Here is a 20,501-nt window from a genome sequence, read left to right on the forward strand (position 1 = left end):
TACATATATATCTATTTATTTACTCCTTCAGCAGGAGATTGATGGAGACGCTTGCGAAGCACACTGGGCCCGCTGCCCTTACTAAAAATAAATCCAAAGCAGCCTAAAAGTCGTTTCAGATTCTTCCCCTGGCATCTCTCCTCCGCCAGCCCCACCGCCCCCGCCCTGCAAAATCAAACCTTTTTGCTTTCAATTAGAATAAACATAATTAGAGAGCCGCCGTGCCTTGAATGGCAACCAGCCCTTTTGTATTTGTATTAAGCGTGTTATCTAGTCGTCCTGTCAGCGACGAGAAGCCTCGGTGTATTTATAGAAGGGGAAGGCGGGGCTTGGTTCACCACCGCCGTGTTAGAAGTTCGAAGCCCAGCGGCTGCCGCCTCCGCAGAGTCAGGCTCTCCAAAGGCAGCGCACAGAATCACAGAATTGTGCAGTTGGAGGGGGCTCCGGTGGTCATCTAGTCCAACCCCCTGCGAGGCAGGAATTCAACATATTGGGAGCAAAGAAAATAACAAACAACAACATGCGCCTATCTTTTAAAATTACAATTTAAAAAAATAAAAATACTACAATTAATTCACAATCCACAGGGTATCTCGTTAAGTCGTTTAAACCGCCCGCCCAGACACTCCCATTTCTCAAGATGGAACACGATCCAGCCCCTCCCGCAGAATCCCTGATAATACAGAGAAGCAGCATGTGGGAAAGGCAAGTTGCTTTGGCTGGATCGTGCCCACTTGTGGGACAACCCGGAAACTTGCATGCCAACTTTGTCCTGCACTTTGCCCGGTGCAGGGGGTCTACCTTACTGAGGCTACTCTGGAGTAAACGGTGGTTGGCGTTGCATCGCCTCTTTCCTTCCTAACCTCGCACTCCTCTCTGACTCACGCAGGCGCACGCTGGGAACGCAGAATAAATACATCCGCTCTCTTTTTAAGGGCTATTGATCACAGGGCAAGATTCATGAGTCCGTCCCCCCAGTTTTGAGAAATGGCTGGGTAAAGATCGGTCAATAGGCAGGAGGAAGGGGGCGAAGCATAATGGGGTCATTGTATTTCTCAGGAAAGGAGGGGAGGGGAGTCGAAATAAACAGGGGGAGAAAGTATATGGTAATGAATTTAAGAGGGGCACCCATCTCCCCCACCACTTGCTTGGGTCTTCCTCCTTTCCTTTCCTAAAGCTGAGGGTTTTTTCGTCCGTCTGATGAGCTTAAATATTTCTTTCCCGCTAACGACAGAGGAGGAAAGAAAGGAAGAAGTTGGAGAGGCGTGAGGAGGGGGGTGGGGGTGGGGAAGAGAGAGAGAGAGAGGAGGAAATTGCGCCCCCGTTTATCTGCTGTCACTCAGGTGCGGTTAGAGGACTCTACGCGCGTCGTCTAATGCGCATCTTACGCGTCGCTCCGCGGCCCCGGGCTTCATAAAGCAGCGCACTCTGGAGCAGGTGTTTTTGAAAGTAATAAATTAGGATCACTATCTATTCATCTGACTGTTTCCAGTGCGCATTGTTTATTCATCGAAAGGGTCAGAGGGAGTGATGGAGTGGGGGGGGAGAGAGGGGGGGGAGAGAGAGACTCTGCCCTCAACAAGCTGCGAGGAATAGAAGAGAAACCCAGCTTCAAACAATATTCCAGGAAAGAAATTAAAGACTTCTTAATTAGTGCAGCAATTAAGCTTTCTTGGTCGCATTTTAATCAGCAGAGGCCCTATCAAAGGACAAACAGAACGATTTGCAGGTCTTTGAATTTTAAACAGTCTTATTGATTTCAACACCATAAGTCTCCTACTTGACACACACGGAGAAAGTTCCCTTCTCACTTGGGTTACTTGGGAGTAAGGCGGACGCTGAGGAGGGAGAGAGCAGGGAGGGGGAACCCTATTTTGAAGGGGCCGATGGGTAACAATAATTATGATAATAATAATAAATGAGCCTCGCCATGTTTTAAGGGGCGCCGCATAGCCACGCAATGTTATTGGTGGGTTCTGCGCTGCGAAAGCCTCTTAGTCCTAAACGCGCACACTTGCGTCGAGACTGGACCAGTTTTGGAAGTCCGTGGACAAAAGGTCGTGGGAATGGCGTTGAAGTCTTGCGTGGCCAAGGCCAACCCGCCCCCCCCCCCAAGATCCAGTGCTTTGCTGAGGAGTGCAGACTCCAGGCATGAAGCTTCAAGAGAGCTTTGTTGGGGCTCCATTTCTTGGTTGTGTTCCCTTGGCAGCTTCAGGACTCTGGAGACCCAAGTTACTCGACTCACTCCGAGAACAGGAAGATGAAGCGGGAAGAGAAGTCGCCCCTGGAAGGGAAAGAGTTACTGGGCTCGGGACTCGCAATTCACGTGTGTCCACTTTGCGCACCAGCGGTTACGCGAGAGAGAAGCCTTTCACACCAACTGCAGGATACTTTGATGAGCCCGAACCTGTGTAAGAACCATTTATTTCTGCGGCACTTATTTGCAAGGAACGATGCTCAGGATTGTACCCGGCAATCCTATTTATATGCATATTTCGGAATGAGTTGAGTTCAAGTGCCCTCGCTCCCTCATAGGTGTTCAACAACATATGTGCAACCACAATCAACAAAAATTCACGTCTTTAGTCATACTTTAGCATTTATTTATTTATTTGTTCAGGCGGACTCTTTAAGGCAAATACATCTTTTCTTTCCAATGGTTGCACTGGAATCAGAGAGGCAAATACAGAGTCTTAATTTTATGAAGGAAGGCTCGGCTATTATAGTTAACAGTCTTGTCACTGCAAAAGCAAGGTTGTTTGGCTTTTCCTTGTGCTTTTGATACCCAAGATTCCAGCCTTGAAATTATGACCCATTTCTTCAGTTTAAAGAAAGTTTTAAAAGAGGTGCCTTAGAAGCAGCAGGCCATGTTTTAAGAACACACCTTTTATTAATTAACCTGAAAAGCGAAGGTGCCCACTTCACACCACGTGTCTGTCTTGAGACACCTGTCACATGTTTAAATATCTGTTATTTAATATTCCTTTCTAAAGCTTGTTACAAACACTGCTGTTTCCATTAATTGAACAGACTAGGATGTAAATTTTAACTGCCACTGATTTTCAGTGTTGTGTAGGACAAATACCTTGTACTTGTGTAGAACTTGGACAGCCTTCACAACATTTCAAATCCTGTGGGTGCAATATGTGGCTGTGACTCAGAAGTAAGTCCCCCTGAACACAGGAGGGCTTAGAGTAAACATATATGACTGAGCTGTATGCCATTAACTTTTACAGCAACCCTGTAAGGTGGGTCAGAATGATTGTCTCAACACTGTAGACCTCCCATAGTGAAATCGGTGAGGCTTATACAAACTGATTGCAGGTTCTCAATTCCACTGGACTTGCTGTCATGCAAAGGTGTAAAGAAAGCAGCCAAAATAATTTAACGCCCACAAAACACCCATGGATTCAAATACTTTATTGCTATTGGTACTCACGTACTTTAAAAGGACCACTCTTCTCCTCTCCAAGATACTTTAATCAATTATTTGTCCTTAAGTGACGATTATGGAACATACATATAAAATAATACACATAGAAAATGGTTCCGTAATCAGACTGCAGTTGCTGCTTAAGATCTTTTGTACTCCTAAGCCAATTTATCAGCATGACACATTGATTTCAATACAACTTAGTATAAAGAACACATGACTATTTCCTATACAAGTATGACTTCCATGTTGGAAAAGCCATATGCAAATGTGCACTTTTTATCTGTGCTATCAGAAATTTGTTATCCGGGGAAGCTGTAGTTAGCCACAGAATCTCAAATGTGTGCACAACCCATGCAGCAAAGCGGACATAGGCAGACTGAGGAATATGCAGGTATGAACCAGGCACTCAGGCCTGGTTCATATTTCCATATTCCTCACAAAATAACTGCAGGCAGCCTCAAGTGGTGCTTTGCATGTGTGAATGAGTCTTCATATATCAAGCACACAGGCAGATCTTTCATATAAACTCAAATGCACTACTTTTCAATGGCATCAGTTCACAATATCTTCAGCCAGGAGTCACATAGGGGTGGTTTAGGCTGAGATCCTAAACTCACTTACCTGGGAGTAAGTCCCATTCAAAACAATAGAGTTTATTTCTGAATAAATGCATATGGGTCACCATGGTTATTAATTCAGCCCTGTTGTAGCATATTTTGTATGATGGGAAGCAGGCCCAAACTTTAGGAATAAGTTGGAATCAGTGCATTTTCAAATGACATTTTCAATACTTTATATATGTTCTGCTCCCCAAAGGGGGGGGAGGGAGATCTCAAATATTGGGAAAGTTTTACATACACCTATACATGAAATTTATACGAGTCTGAAATCACCCATGGTGACATTATGTGGTATTGGACATACTTCCCACCATGAAAAGGATGTTAAATGCTGGTATGAGCCTGAGTTCTCAGTATGAGAAAGCATGCAATCTAGATGCTTTCAGGTGAAGTGAACCAGCCTCCAGCCAAGACATTGCAACCACTATTTGAACAGTAGTACAGTATTATGCCAATAAGGAAAAACAACCTTTCAAGCATCTCTCAATGATTTCAACCTTAGCTGAAAATGGGAAGCCTGGGGGGCGGCTTCTGGCTTTATTTTCCTAATGTTTCCTAGAGATGGAAGTTTTTTAAAAACAAAACTTTACAAATTCATCTTCAGCCACACATTTTGCCTTTTAAAATGTGTCATCCAGCTTCAGTAAAATGTTTTTTTTTTCCAGGGGAGTCTCCCTCTCAGTAGGTCCCAAAATTGTTTAGCAGCCTAAACAATTTACTACGCAGCCTGCTTGTGGCGCTTTTAATAGCCATAAACAATTGGGCCCTAAGGGAAGTATTGATTCTCCTTTCAGACTTGTGAAAGAGAAGGCTTTGGGCTTGGTTGGCACTGCTCCGAGCGGTTTCACTCCCCACTACTTCTCTGCCCTTATTGGCTTCGCCACCCGCGTGGCAAAACTCCAGTGGGGCTCCACTAAGCAGAAGCGCGCAGGCCAAGGGCCCCAGTCATTCATCGGCTGCAGGTAGGGCGCAAAAGCAGCAGCAGCAGCAGCAGCGGCGGCGCGCTTCCCAAGTGCAGAGCTCTGCCAGAGCTGCTTGCGAGTCCTGCTGCTTTCGGTGGAAGAGCGAGAGGCGTCTCCACGTGACGGGTCGCGCGATCCAGGCGAAGCGCAAGGCACCTTGCCATCCCCATCGCATCAATGGGGCGAGCGAGATGCAAGCACTTGCGCAGCCTTCCGCTGAGCACCAGCAAGGGCTCGCCGGCCAGAGCCTTAGTTTTGAGCGCATCGCACGCCAGATCGCTCACCCCCGTTTGCGCCTGGCAGCGCAGGGGCCAGAGTAACATAGAACACGCAGGCTTCCTTCTAGTCCGATTCCGCGCAGGTTGACTCCCAAGTAAACACGGCGCCGCTCCTTCCAAAGAGATCTCAGCCCGGATCAGGCGGCGGTGCCACCTGTTGATGGCACAGCGCCGTCTGTGTAGACTTCGCTCCGCTTAGGAAACGTTTGCAAAGTTACTTCACCTCTAGTTCAAAGCAGCGCTCGCTAATTCCTTTCTCCCCTCGCCGCCCCCCGCGGCAATAAAAGGGACACAAGACAATCAGAGGAGCCGTCAAAATACAGGCGAAAGACACACATTAAAATTGGAGGTTCTGTACTTCTGAAAACGCCTCGGTGTAAAGGAAGGGGGGGGGGAGAGACTCGCTGCAGCAGTTTATTGGCGAACATCTGCCCCCTTCTATATGTCTACCCCGCCAGCGTTTTTGCTTTGAGAATCCCTTCCCACAACATATGTTATTTCTCAACTGCATTAAATGTAAGTACCTTGGGCTCTTTGATCCATAAATGCCTATTATTTCCCGGAAATGCTATATATATCTGTAGTTCTATGCCCTTCTTTCTTCTCCGCGCGCTTCGCGTTTCATCCCAGCCCTTCGCACAACAAAGCGCTCTCAGGAGCGGTAATTATGACGCTTCCCTTCCCACTCCGAGCAGCGTTAATAAACAAATATGCAACTTCCAGCCTCCCCCCCCCAAGTCGCTCTCTGCAATTGTTCACTATCTTCAAAGGACTGGAGTGTACAAATGAAAGCATGTTACCCCCCCCCCCAACTCCGATCCTTCCACCTCGCTTTTGAAACGGGGTTTTGTTTTTGCAAGTAAGTCATAAGTGACACTTAGGAAAACAGGAGCGCTGATGCTTCGCGCGCTACTTTTCCCTTACTTGAAAAAAAAATCAAAATCTTTTGGGCCCTTCGTGTCTTGCACCAACCGCTTGTCCCTGGGTCAATTTTAGAGCGTGTTCTCCATCAAACTCGTGTTGACAAGCGGGTTGCTTCTCTTTCTCCCACCCCCCACCTCCCGTTGGGGGAGGGGCGGGAGAAAGCGGGGGGGGGCGAGTGGGAATTGGAAAATTACAGAGCTCACCTCTGACGGGATGAAACGTGAAACATGCAATCTAACGGTTTCTGGAGAGGAGGAGGAGGAGAGATCTCCCCGTGCATCTCGCTCTCCCTCTGGCTCTTGGCTTCCTGGTTGGATAATTTAGGCTAATGCCCGCCGCCGCGCGGGTGCGGGAGAGGCTGGGGCGCGCTTCAAAGGGGCATTTCAAGTTGCCGGAGCTCCGCCCCTTTCCCTGTACCGTGTGACAACAACAACTCGTCCACGTCCAGAGAAGCGAGGAGAAGAGGCTGGCAGCCGCGGGAGCAGCAGCAGCAGCAGCAGCAGCAGCAGCCGGCGCTTCGCTCCAGCCTCCCGCGCGCACCTCCACGTTCCTCCTCCTTTTGCTCCGCGTCCCGGCGAGAGCGAGCTCACAGCTCCAGCCCCGCACCGGCAGCCCGCCTCCTTCCTCTTTTTAACTAGGTGCTCGTGAGGAAGAGGGGAGGGGGGGCGGAGAAGAAGAAGAAGAAGAAGAAGCAGCAGCAGCGAGAGAAGAGACGCACCACAACCCGAGCTCGCCCCTCTCCTGCGCCTCCTCCTCCTCCTCCTGCGCCACCACTTTCCAAAGCGGACTTCTCCTTCCTTCTCCTCACAGTTGCTGCCGGGACGCTTCTCCCCCCCGCCTCTTTCCTCTCTCTCTTTCTGCGCCCCCCCCGCGCACTTTCCCGCTCCCCCCCCCGCCCCCAAACATGGCTTTTTAAACCCTCTCCGCGGTGCGCGCGAGGGAGCCAACTTTCCTCCCTTTGCCCCCTTCCCGCATAAACAAACACAGCCGCCGCCTCCCGCCTCTTTCTCCGTTTATTTTGCCCCCCCTGCCCACTTTTCCGTGAAGGGGGTGGGGTGGGGGTCGGGCTGAGGCTTCTGCTGCTCCCGCCTCATGCGGCCATGGCCGCCCCGGCTCCCCTGATCCCGCCGGCGCAGCTGGTGCCCCCTCAGCCGCCCATCTCCACCTCGGCCGCCTGCACCGCCACCACCAGCACCAGCACCGCGTCGGCCGCCTCCCCGCCGGCCGCAGCGGCCTCGGCGGTAGCAGCGGCGGCGGCGGCGGCAGCCTCGTCGGGGGCGGCCAGCCTGTTCCGGACGGAGCCCGTCGCGGCGGCGGCGGCGGCGGCGTCCGCCACAGCCGCCTCCAGCAACGGAGGCGGGGAGAGCAATGGCAGCGCCAGCTTGGGCACCGGCAGCGCTTCCAGCGGAGGAGCCTCCAGCGCAGGGGGCGGCGGCGGAGCAGGGGGCGGCGGAGGCCCCCCGCCTGCGCCCAGCGCGGGCACCTCTGCCGGCGTCGGCGTGCCGGGCAAGCCGGTGTACTCGACCCCTTCCCCGGTGGAGAACACGCCTCAGAACAACGAGTGCAAGATGGTGGACCTCCGGGGCGCCAAGGTGGCCTCGTTCACGGTGGAGGGCTGCGAGCTGATCTGCCTGCCTCAGGCCTTCGACCTCTTCCTCAAGCACCTGGTGGGCGGCTTGCACACCGTCTACACCAAGCTCAAGCGCCTGGAGATCACGCCCGTCGTCTGCAACGTAGAGCAGGTCCGGATCCTCAGGGGCCTGGGCGCCATCCAGCCCGGCGTCAACCGCTGCAAGCTCATCTCCAGGAAGGATTTCGAGACCCTCTACAACGACTGCACCAACGCGAGGTAAGCGCGTGCAGAAAAGGCGGAATAAAAGCGAAAAAGGCGGCGAAGAGAAAGGAAAGGCTGGTGGGAAATGGCGTGCGCCCCTCTGGTGCGCTTTGCGCAGCTTCTAAAAACACCCCGCCGAGCTCCTCTCTCTAATAAATACACACACACACACTCTTGCTCAGAGCGCCTCTAGGGCGATCTCTGCCTCTTCTGCTGCTGCATGTAAACACGTGCAGCTCAGCCCTGAACATGTTTGGCTCAAAAGTTCAGCGGGACTTACAGACCGGTTTATGTGGAAGTGACCCTCCACTTAGTTTGCTTGGGCTTGCTCCCAGGTAAGTGGGTGCAGAAGTGCAGTTCTGCTCTCTTGGAAGCAAGCTCAGGGTTGGAGCCTTACTTAAAATGAAATGGAAACCTGACCCCTTTCTGTTGCCACTTTGAAGTCTCCTGCCCCCTCTGTCAATCTCCTTTGGAAGGGGAAAAGGAAGGATGACACACTTTTAATATAGAGGTGAGCACACAGGCCCAGTGTTTAGTTGGCAGATGCCCAGGGTTCCAACAGATGCATGGAAGTCCAAGTTCCTTGTCCCCAGATATTGCACAAGTGTTGTCACTGGGTGGGGGAAGTAAGACACCTGCACAAGGGCACCTTTTCAATCCAGTTTGCAGCTGTTGAGGCAGCACACTCCAAATAAGGCACACAATAGGACTTGGGAATCTTCACACACTGACAAAAAGTTTCAGAATTGAGTCCCTTTAAGCTGTGACAACACTTCATCCCATCCTTATCAGTAAGACATTACTAATCTTCTGACTGTAAAGGCTTTTATTAAAAGCTTCAAATCTTCAATTTTTGCAACCTGATCTTTGCCCATTTTTATACTAAAGAAGTAGATTAGCCTAGAGAGCAAGGAGAAGGGAGCGAGCGGTGGGGGGGGGTAGGGGGGTTTGTTTATTTCAGGGCACCCATATGCACTTTCCCATCCTATGCATCTATGCCTAGAAATATATGTATCTTTTGAAAAGCACCAGTAGCACTGCTGCCAGGCAGCATAAGCAGGCCTTACTGATGTCAGTGTTTCACAACACAGAGAACCATTTAACTGTGGTGTTGATTTGAGTTAAGGACTGATAGGAGTTAAGTAGTAACTTAGACATAATAAATAACCCTCTCTAGTCAGGTTTTAAAAAGTAGGACTTTGTGTACTGCTTTGATGCGTGCTTATGCAGAGTGAAGACTTAATTTTGAGTGACGCTGGACAAACCATCGTTATTAGGATGTGTGATTTATTTATTCAGAATAAGACCCACCAGATAGGCATAGGCTTATGGGAAGCTCTGAGCGAATAGCATTTTTTCTGCAGACAATTGCCATCCTATACTTTTTTCAGGTTGCTTTGCTTGTGCAAACATAGCTGATGACACGACACCCTGGGCAGTTGGAAATAGAGAAAAGACCTTTGTAGTAACAAAGTGGATTTGACTGAAGAGGGAGCTGTAGTGGAAGAACTGAATTTAAAACATGAGGGCAAAAGAATGCTCATAGATACACCATGATTGGTGATTTGAAAAAAAACCAGCAAGAAAAAGTGTGATATAAATCAAGCCTTTATTTTTCTAATTTATACATTTCCTCACTAAGCATGCATAGTACCTGGGAGCATGATACACAATCTGTGATCATACAACTCATATGCCTTTCTCATAATATGTCTCTATTTATAGATGGGGAGCAAGCATGCTATTTATAATTTATAATGGGTTCTCTCTTTACATATGTAAGGATGCTAAGCAAAACCACTTACTTGGAGACTTAAGTGCCAACTACTTTCCACAAGCCAGGTAGTCATTGGGCAGAAAGGTTTCTCCATGAAATAGAAATAAAACGTTGTTCAGTTCACAGTCTAAATATTCCTAATTTTCATATTAGTAAGTATAAACACAGAGTTTCTTCCATATAAAAAGTGGCACGTATTTTTGCCCTGATTCAATTTTAAGATAATGAATGTGCACTTGGAATGTGCATACTGGTATTAAATTCAGATTTAATTTTAAACTAGTTTCAGTATAACTGAATCAAATGAAAAAAGTCAGTTGTGGGTTTCTTGAGTTGGTGATCAGATGAGTTATCCTTCTACAATTAAATGGTCACATGTAGGCACACACAACAAAACCTTCTTTCCAAGTTTAACATCTCTAAAACATGCTGAAATTCTGTAGTAAAAAGCAGGAACATTTTGTCCTGATACATCTTTAGCTCTTCTGAATAAAAAGGAAATTTAAAGGTTCTCTTAAAGGAAAGATGCTTGGGATGGTAGATTGTAAAATGGGCCTTGTCTTTTTAGTTCTTCTTAGCAGATTTGTTTTGTTTAATATACCCCTGTAGTCTTTAGTTAACTTGTGGAAGAAAACAATTGGGAAATATCCATTTCCAGTAGGTGCATTTTTTTGGTCTAATTATTTGAATTGCACGTAAATGAGACAGTTCTCTTTCCTCATTATTTTGCTGGTTAAAACTTTGTATGACTCAAAAGTCGTATGAGCAGAAGTTTGCCCAACACGAACCTACAAGTTTTTTTTAAAGCTTTTCCTATGGAACCTCTGTGTGTGTGTGTGTGTGTGTGTGTGTGTGTGTGTGTGTGTAGAGACAGTGCTGTTAAACCAGAAAAAGTTTTCCAAGTGCGAAGTAATTACATAAATTTTGTCAAGAGGTGCACATTTACCTCTTCTCACGCCACCAGACTTTTTATGCCACAGTTGTTCTTTAGACATCTGCAGATAGCCCAGAACCCACCCTTGTTTCAGAGTTTAGGAATTAGGTAGTGAAGAAGATACCCCTCTCCTCCACTGGAGATTATTTTACTGAGGAAAGAAGAGAGGATAGGGTTTGCTTGGCACAAGAGGGGAGTGGGTGGGGCTGGGGGAGCAAAGGAAGGGGGATGAAATCTGTCAAAAGAGGACATTCCTATTGTTGAAAATAACAAACCCCTTTAGAACAGAAAGTTCAAGTCTGAGGGCATTAGCACTGATTCTGTTAGTTTTATGATTCAGGGGTTGGAACTGGGGCGGAGACTTCTGATACGGTTCAAAACAAAAAAAATAACAATATGGAAACAGTTGTGTGTGAATAGCAGTGTGGTTGGGAGACTTGATTTCTCAGCTGAGAATCCTGAGACTTTTTCAGACAGCTGCGTCTGAAACTTTAGATCAGGTTTTCTAAATCGTTTCCAGTTAACGCTTTCCCCTCTTTGAAGATGTAGAATCTTTACACTTTAATATTTTCTTCTTATATTTGGGGTTATTACGATGCAGCAGTACGTTTAGAGTTAACTCCTCTGACTTCTCATCTTGTTATTTTACTGTGCTTCGTTATGGCTGTGTTTTCTCACTCACTGAATTAAGTTAGAATAGTAGAGACACTTTTTAAAGGGAGAAGCAAAGAGCACAGTAGGGGACCCCCCCATTTTTACACTAAAAATTGAGAGGTTAGAATGCTCAGCTGGTTAAATCAAATATCCTAGACATAAGTGAAACATCAGCACAACATTAGCAGTGCAATCCTGGGCATCTCTCCTCAGAAGTAATCTCCACTGGGTTCCAAGACTTCCAGAAAAGTGTGCATAGGATTGTAGCCTAACAGGTGTAAGCAACATTGTTTGTGAGTCTATATATGTTTGTGGGTCAAGTCCCTGGACTTCCACATACCTGCAACATGATTTTGGAACAAGCAGCACAATCCTATGTAAGTTTTCTCCAAGTTCCAGTGAGGTGTTCTGAGGATTGCAGCCAAAAAGGAGGTGGTTTACTGCCTCTTTCTGCGATTTTGAGTGCTTGTTTTATTGTAAGTCAGCATGGCGAAGGATTAATTTCAATAAGAGTGAAGCTGATAAACCGTCGTTTCTGTAAGCTAAGCAAATAAGTTTATTGAAAAACCCTTCAGTAAACATGTACAAATGAAGCAGTATTTTTCAATACGTCAAGGGCAAACGGTTGCCTCATCAATTTGTGGTACTGTTTTTAAAAAATTAATTTCTCCCTTTTTGTTACTTTTCATTTGCACACAAACATCCCTGCCTATGTACGTTCCTTTTGGAAACTATCTGTCTCTCATCACTGAGTTATCTAAAATACATTTTTATGTAAAAAAAAAAAGCATTTATGGGTGAGATAAAATGTAACTTCAAAGCAAATATGTTATTGTTATGTACACATCTCAGCAAGTTGACAGCCTTGGACAGCATCTTTTTTGGGTAGCTGTGGTTGGAGGGAGTTGATGATGCTAACCATTTAGTCAAGGCTAATATACTGTTTAATCAAATGATATTTCAAAAAAGCTATTAATTTGTTGTGAATAATAAACCAATTTGGTTTCCCTTAATAAGTTTTGATTCATTAGTCATCAGTTGCTGTGAAGTACTTAAATCAACTTATCTGTATGAAAAGCGACATCTTTTTTAAAAGAGAAGCCATGTGGCTTATAAAGAAAGTGTCTGATTTACAACGTCTTATTTACGCAAAGTGCTTGTACTTACCTGAATTATCTGCGCTGTAATATATTGCTTTCTTTTAGAAAGGACATAAGGCTATTTTCTGAATATTATTAACAGATGTGGATTAGAAAAATAATGGCATTTTAACACAGATTTCTGAATCACAGTGTATTTCCTATACAAATATTTCCATGATGCCAACTAGGCAATAAGTTTCTTGTCTTAATGTGCCTCTGAACTGTATGTCCTTTGGCTCTAGACACTTGTATGATTCTATGTAGTAGTTTAGTCCAAAAAAATAGTGCAAAGATCGTTTTCCGTAGATTAGGTTTCTGTCAGAGGCTGTTGTTAAGGGCAGAACAATTTCTCTCTTTTTTAATGTAAGCAAGGGATATGAATGCATATTGTGCAATCCGAATAATATTGGAGCTGAATAGAGTTGTCTTTGGTCAATTAAAAATGTGTAGGAACTAAGAAATTACCAGCAACAGAACAGGTAGGAAACAGTGATGAAAAATCAGACTAGAAGGTGGCAAAAATCAAATGGGCAGATCAGTCAGCAGAGCACACATGGTAAAAGCACTTAGATTTAAGCCAGTTTACAGCCTAGTGCTAAGTAGGCTTACTTGGAAACATGTTCCACCAAGTTCAAAAGGGACTTTTACTCTATATAAGCAAGGGTGCTTAGAATTGCAGTCCTAAGGATACCATCAGTCCCCAGTACAAGTTAAGTTCCTAAATCCAAATTCTCTGATTTAATTAGTTCGTGGGTTGAGGCTGGCTGTCAGCTTTCATGAGTGATGACTGAAACAAACGCCAATGTTTTGCAGCTAGGCTTGATTCTCTGGCTGCTAGATTTACTAATTCATTTCAGAACTCTGGTGTTTTCTCCTAAAACATAATCATCTTCATCTTTAGCAACCCTTTGGTTGGCATAGCTTTTGGATGAGGCCCTGTGTGAATATGGATTTGTTCCCTAACCTTTTGCTGATCTTACAAGATGCTATTCAATGGGTACACCGACAGGCAAAGTAAAAGTGAAGAATTGCTAGTGACGTTCGCAAGTTCTTTTTGTAGGAATGAGAACTAATGGCTTTTGGAGTACAGCATACCAGGAGGTCACACACAAATAGGTCTGTCTTCCCAAAGCTTTGCTGGAAAAAAATATGTAAGAGGGGCCAATAATAGATAATATTTCTTTTCTGCATGACACACTTTAGTGAATTTTCCCACTTTTTTATTTAAAAGTTAGATCCCCCCTCTATATAAATAGTACAGTCAAATGTATATAATTCATGGAATGGGCATTTTATCCTGCAGCACACTTGCTTAAAAATTGTGTGTGTTCCAAGATTTACAAAGACCTTAAAGGGCAGCATTTAAAGGATAATAATGATTTCAAAACACTTGCTTTCTAAAATATAGAGTATAGAAATTCTTTGTCATCAGAATCACAATTCCTTACTTGTAGGCTTGGATCCAGACTTCGAGTTTAAAGTAGATCCATTGAAATTATTTTATTCACTTATACTTCATGTTAGACAACAAACTTAAGTCCCATTGATTTCAAGGGGTCTACTCTCAGTTTGACGTGAGTCTCGATCCAGCTGATAGTACAGTAGGTGCTATATAATTTCCCCCCATATTGCACAACACTTATGGATGCAGAATACAGAGAAGTGTATGTGATTATAATGTTAATCAAATATTTGATTTTCACGTTGATATTTAGTCTTTTCCTAGTTTGCACTTGCCAGATTGCAGTGATGTAAATATATATTCTTTGTTTGAGAGACTTGGCTGCAGAATTCCTTTTTGACTCACTCAGGTGATTAGCTTAAATTATATGGTTTATAGCCATCATTTTGCAAGTAGAAATAGCTATATTTATTAATAATGACATCAACTTGTTATACAAATGGGAGTTATTGCTTGCTTATATTTATAGTTATTATTTTTAAAAAGCAAATTTAATTTTGTGAAACTGCTACAACATTTTAGGAGAAGTAAGAGACACGCAGTTGCTTGTTACTTATAAATTCTTGCTTTAACTTCTCATGCAAATCTCAACGCCACATTGCACTTCATATTTGTAAATCTCATGATATTTTTACAGGGCAAGATATCTACTTGTGTTACTAAATGTTATTTAATAATACTGACTTTTAATGAATGTAGATTTATTGATATTGAAGGCCATTGATATTTAGGTCAAATATGGATTGCAGTAGACTGCAAATGACAATGCAACAATCTTGTGCATTAAAATGTTGAGGCAAATAATAACACTTCTAGTTCTATTCCTGTTTTTTGATTGTGGGAAATCAAAATATTCAGATCTCCGATATGTGGAATTTACCTTGCATAATTTTGCAGCAAATTCTTGCACTACTTGAATGTTTACATAATCAGTGAGGATAAATTGTGTGGCATATATTCTGAAATAGCTGTCAACAGAAGTTTGTTTTCTGCTGTTTAATATTGCTCTTGTATTGCTTGTCCATTTTTTGTTTGTGCTTTAATATACCACTCAAAATTCCTCTGATTCATTGTCTGAAATGTGTGGCATATGTGTCATGCATGGTTTGTAACCTATGACGGAAGTGGAGAAATTGCATCATCTAAGATTGGTTGCTTTTCCTTTGGAGCTATTGTATTGATTTATAAACTTACCATAGCAATGGCTAGGTCAGGTAAGTGTGATTCTTGAACACACATGCAAGACTGGTTTTTTTAAAAAATGCAAATATTTCTCTCTGAAGGTGAGGATGTAGGGGAAATGTTGAATTCCACACAAGAAAATTAGTTAGTTCGAAATAATAGGAACAAACATTCAACTATAAGTTTTAAGCCACACGGCCGATACAAATGTTATGTTCAAATTGGCTTTGTTCGTCATTAGTTATTTAAAGCATATAACTTTTTTCATCTGCTTTACATTGTAATCGTGATTTTAGAATGCTTCCATGCATATCTTTGGCAGGCAAGTCCTGTTCATGGACAGGACCCCACCCTCCAAAAATAATCTCTACCTTTTGCATACTGAAACAGCAATATAATGTGGGCTGAGAAAACAAAAAACTGATGACAGGTTTTAAGTTGCCTAAATACATGCCTATGTGACAAAGAGTAATTTACAAAAAGTCAATATCTGCCAGGCAACAAATCTAGATATTTCTTGAGGGCCTATTACAAATAAGCTTCTCTTTCTTTCTCCCTCCCTCCCTCCCTCCCTCCCTCCCTCTCTCTCTCTCTCTCTCTCTCTCTCTCTCTCGTTCTCCAGTGTTTTATCAAAGTGAGTTTACGGAACTCGACTATATCCTATGAATGCTCATTTGAGTGTTCTTTTTTTTTAAATGAGTCTCATATCGTAATACTGATACATTTTCTGTTCATCAGCCTGACTCATTCCTGTTAAATTTAGACTTAATTCCTATTTAACTGTAGATTGTGTCAACCATGCTGTAATCTTTGTTATGAATTTTGTGAAGAATGGAGAATATGTGAAAAAGCCTGCTATGCTATAAATGCATATAGTACCTGGAAGTAAGTCCCGTTGAACTGAGTGGAACTTAACTCCTGAATAGACATGTATCAGATTGTACTGTAATCGTGTTTTCTAGGTTCAGTCAGGCTCCATATTTCCAGCCCTGTTAGAAATGACAGGTGTTTTTTGTGTGTGTGCTAACAATAGATTTCTACGCATATGTGAAGCATTGCAGAACTGCAGTGATGGTGTAACTTTCATTTGATGATGTGTCTTTAATATTTTCAAAAGTTTTTAAATGGTTTGTTAGCAGGACCGTGATATCCTTTCACTGGCATTGGTCAAACCTAATATTAACTATTCCTTTTTAAATGAGTTTGCTGTAATATAAGCAGATCTTTGGTTCCAAACTTAATGGGACACGGAGTGGTCTTCAACTAGATTTCACTCAGAGTAGACCCATTGAAATTCATGAACACAGCTAAGTTGGGTCATTTAATATCAGTAGGTCTTCTCTGAGTAAAACTTGACTAGCATGCATGGGTCGAACCTGTCATTTGGTATCCTTGAATTGTTTACTTTTTTACAGTTCTCATTGGTCTAATTTGGGACATTAAATCCCATTGGAGTCCATGGAATATTTTTCAACACACTGTCTGGAAGGACCACAGTTTTAAGAAGCCTTCTAGATCAGACCAAAGGCCCATCTGGTCCAGCATTCTCTTCTCACAGTGGCTAACCAGATGCCTGTGGGAAGTCTGCAAGAAGTGTTTGAGCCCAACAGCCTCACTTGTGCTCCTCAGTAACGGGAATGCAGAGGGAGATGGCTTCTCGCCCTGGAGGTAGCACAGCCATCCTGGATAGCCATATCTTCCATGAACTTGTCTAAAGCAGGGGTAGCCACTGTGGTGCTCTTCAGATGTGGTGGGGCTACAACTCCCATCAGCCCCAGCATGGCCAGTTGTCAGGGGTGATGGGAGCCGTTGTCCAACAACATATGGAGGGCACCGGGTTGGCTACCCTTGGCCTACCAGCTTTTAAAGGCATCCAACTTGGCAGCTACCACTGCACAGCAAATTCTGTCGTTTAGCGACTCCCTGTTGATTCTGCTAAACCTTCCAGCACGGGCCATTGTATGATTCTCCATAAAACATTTCCATGGAAATGAGTATCACAGACTTCATTGCTATGAATTGAAATTTAATAAACAATAACACAGTAGGTCGGTGGGTGGGAGGGTGAGATTGTTTGTTATTATTGTATGTATTCTTGAGTTCTTATAGTGTAAACTGCCCTGTGATATTTGGATAAAGGGTGATACACAAATTTGATAGATATTATTATTATTATTATTATTATTATTATTATTATTATTATTATTACCACTTGTTGTTTGTTTCACCTAAGTGCAATTGAAGTCTGCCTTGGGTGGGGTGTAGTTTGAAGTTAGTGAAAATGAAGAGAAACATAATTTTTGTTGTGGTAAACATAATGTTAAAGTGGCAAAAAGTGTTTACCAGTGAAGAAGCTGGATGCAATTTCCCTGTTGCGTTGTACATTGTTGAGAAAACCCATCTCTTTTAGAGAAGTGATGCTATTCTGTTGCAGAACTTATTTCCCCTTTCCACCTTTAAATGCTATTCTGATTTGGCCTGTGGCAGTATCCATGAAACACAGAGACAGTTCACCACCTTTATGGGCAGGTGTGGCTGGTGCTGCTAAACCCAGCATAATAGTTTGAAAGAATGAATGAGGCTCTTTTGCTGTAGTACATCTCTTGCTGCTTAGCCTTTGCCAAGAGTTATGGTTCACTTGTGTATTCACAACAACTTGCTAAGTAATGTGTTAGGAGAAAGAGGAAACCACAACTGCAGCAAACAATTTAACATATCTGGCAAGTGTTGGATACCTCAGAGTCAAAGTCAAAGCAGAATTATGTTTGAAGAGAATGCCAGAATACTTGCTTAAAATTATACATTTGTAAAGACAAATGTTACACATTTCTTTAAAGATATGCCACTATTTAAAGGTATGCTAATTATTTATAGCTAAATATCATTCCCACTTGCTAATATATTTGATTAGCTTCTAATTGAGAAGATTTTTAAAAATACTGTTAGAATAGTTTTGCCTACTTACACATTTGAAAGCTTAAAAATATGTACACATATATGCATACATTATTTTATTTGTAAGCCGCCTTTCCCCAGTTCAAACCCAAGGTAGCTTACAACATGAAAAAACACATCACTACAACATAACAAAAGTAGCCATAAAGAGTAATTGAAACATGAAAAATGCATAACCAAATCGAACAATTTCCACATAAATCACAAGATCTAAAATAAGCATCAACAACAGCAGCAACCCTTGCGCCCCACTACAAACCCTCTCAAACAATACCCCAGCCCAAGAATCCGTTCAGCCTCAGCTTTTGTAGCTGGTATCAGTTAGGGCTCCACCTTCCCTGGCCAGGTGGAAAAAGTCCTCCAAGGCAGGAAGCACGTCTTCCAGGGCTCTCAGCCAAGATGGTTCTTACTGCTATAGAGCTGTGTTTCATAACCCAACTATGGATATTTTTTGCAATCTGTTTTAAAAGTTGAATCCATGGGTTTTTTTTAATACTTTATAACAGTCTTACATACCGATAGGTTGCTTGCCAACCCCAGCCCCTCCAAGCTATAGAAAAACAAGGTAAGAGCAGCTAGAAACAAAAGACTTGTTTGGCTTGTTTGCTTGTCTATCAGACAGCTATTGGTTTGTTGAACAAACCATGGTTAAATAGCCTATTGTTATGTGTGGATGCAGCCATTCTTGTCAAAGGCCAGGCAGAAGACCCTCTGCCCAGTGGTGCCTGGTCTCAAGCAAAAAGAAGGATGCTGCTAAGTGTAATTGTTGACATACAGAGGCAGAATATTTTTTTTTTAAAAGATATTTATTAAAGTTTTCAATTTTTTATGCAAACAGAAAACAAACAAAAAAAATTAAAAAGACATATAGTTCATAATACGTAGTTTTCAATAACATATTTCTCTGACCTCCTCATACCTCCCCTTCTTGTATTCCATTTCAAATTATTTGTTCAGCAAATCCTTAACTTGAAGCATTACAGCTTATAATAACACCTTATTTTCTATCCAATCATTTTTTCATATTCCTTTATACCATTACAGCTAGAAACCACTCAATTTCAATCCAGCATCATTCAACATTCCTTAATTTTACAATATTTCTGTAAGTAGTCCTTAAATTTTTTCCAATCTTCTTCTGCCGACTCTTCTCCCTGTTCACGGATTCTGCCAGTCATTTCTGCCAATCCCATACAGTCAATCAGTTTCATCTGCCATTCTTCCAGAGTGGGTAAATCTTGTGTCTTCCAATACTTTGCGATGAGAATTCTTGCTGCTGTTGTGGCGTACATAAAAAACGTTCTATCCTTCTTTGACACCAATTGGCCGACCATGCCCAGGAGAAAGGCCTCTGGTTTCTTCAAGAAGGTATATTTAAATACCTTTTTCAACTCATTGTATATCATTTCCCAGAAAGCCTTAATCCTAGGGCACGTCCACCAAAGGTGAAAGAATGTACCTTCATTTTCTTTACATTTCCAACATTTGTTATCGGGCAAATGATAGATTTTTGCAAGCTTGACTGGGGTCATGTACCACCCAGAGGCAGAATATTTTGTCTATACAGTATTTGAGGACCAGGAATCTTTTGCTAGAGGTGGACAAAGCTGTGATGACATTCACCCAGTGGGATGGGGGAGTGGAAGTCATTACTGCTCAGTCCCTGACCTGCCTGTGTTGACCAATGAATGTAGGGGAATTTTCCCATGCTTACTTGAATGTAACAGGACCCCGATCATGCGCAAGGTTTTACTCTAATTCATGGTCTGAGCTGACATGCACAGGCCCTGCCCCCATCCCCATATTTAAACATTGCACCTTCAAGTGAATGCCATTGTTGGAATATATAGTTCGGCGTTACTTAGCATACTGTGTTTACATAATATTCAGAATACCACTTTTTAACCACCATCTGCCCAAAATAGCTAAAATAACCTTGCTTGTACGTAGTTGATGCTTATTTGATTCGCTTTCCCCCCTTGCTGCCTAAGATATTTATAACTTTAAAACCTGCGTATTCATGCCGCAGTGTCAATGGCGTAAGCACCAATGGTGTAGGTCTTGTGAAAGGTTTCACCTCACCTATATTTTCTTTCTTAGAGCTGGGTAAGATGGCAAATATTGTCTGTTCCAAATGCTGTTTATGACACTTTGTTATAATTGGAGGAGAACCCAGCTCTGACATATGTGCAGTACCATTGCTCAGATTGGGAACAAACCAGGTTTTTACAGAGCTTGTTTAAAGTTATGTCTTTCAGAGTACCAAAGAGCAGAAAAGCATCACCTGTTGCTTTTCAAGTATTTCCCCTCTTCATTGCAGGTGGCATTATTACTTTTTTAA

At 43.3% G+C, this 20,501-nt stretch overlaps 1 protein-coding gene and 1 long non-coding RNA gene across 8 annotated transcripts in view; one reads left to right on the forward strand and one right to left on the reverse strand.

The window, feature by feature from the left end:
* Positions 1 to 208: 208 nt before the first annotated feature.
* LOC128411988 (uncharacterized) lies at positions 209 to 6,926 on the reverse strand. Its single transcript, XR_008329993.1, has 2 exons — positions 6,424 to 6,926; positions 209 to 467 (listed from the first exon to the last, which is right to left on the reverse strand). It is a non-coding gene; the product is annotated as an uncharacterized LOC128411988 (long non-coding RNA).
* A 188-nt stretch (positions 6,927 to 7,114) lies between these two features.
* DACH1 (dachshund family transcription factor 1) overlaps positions 7,115 to 20,501 on the forward strand; it is a 340,610-nt gene continuing 327,223 nt past the window's right edge. For all 7 annotated transcript variants that reach the window (XM_053384684.1, XM_053384681.1, XM_053384682.1 and 4 more), the window contains exon 1: positions 7,115 to 8,069. In XM_053384684.1, coding sequence (XP_053240659.1) covers positions 7,321 to 8,069 — 749 coding nt within the window. In that variant the 5' untranslated portion in view covers positions 7,115 to 7,320. The remainder of the gene's footprint in view (positions 8,070 to 20,501) is intronic.

This window comes from Podarcis raffonei, chromosome 4 (assembly GCF_027172205.1).
Source record: "Podarcis raffonei isolate rPodRaf1 chromosome 4, rPodRaf1.pri, whole genome shotgun sequence".
NCBI classification, from domain to species: domain Eukaryota; kingdom Metazoa; phylum Chordata; class Lepidosauria; order Squamata; family Lacertidae; genus Podarcis; species Podarcis raffonei.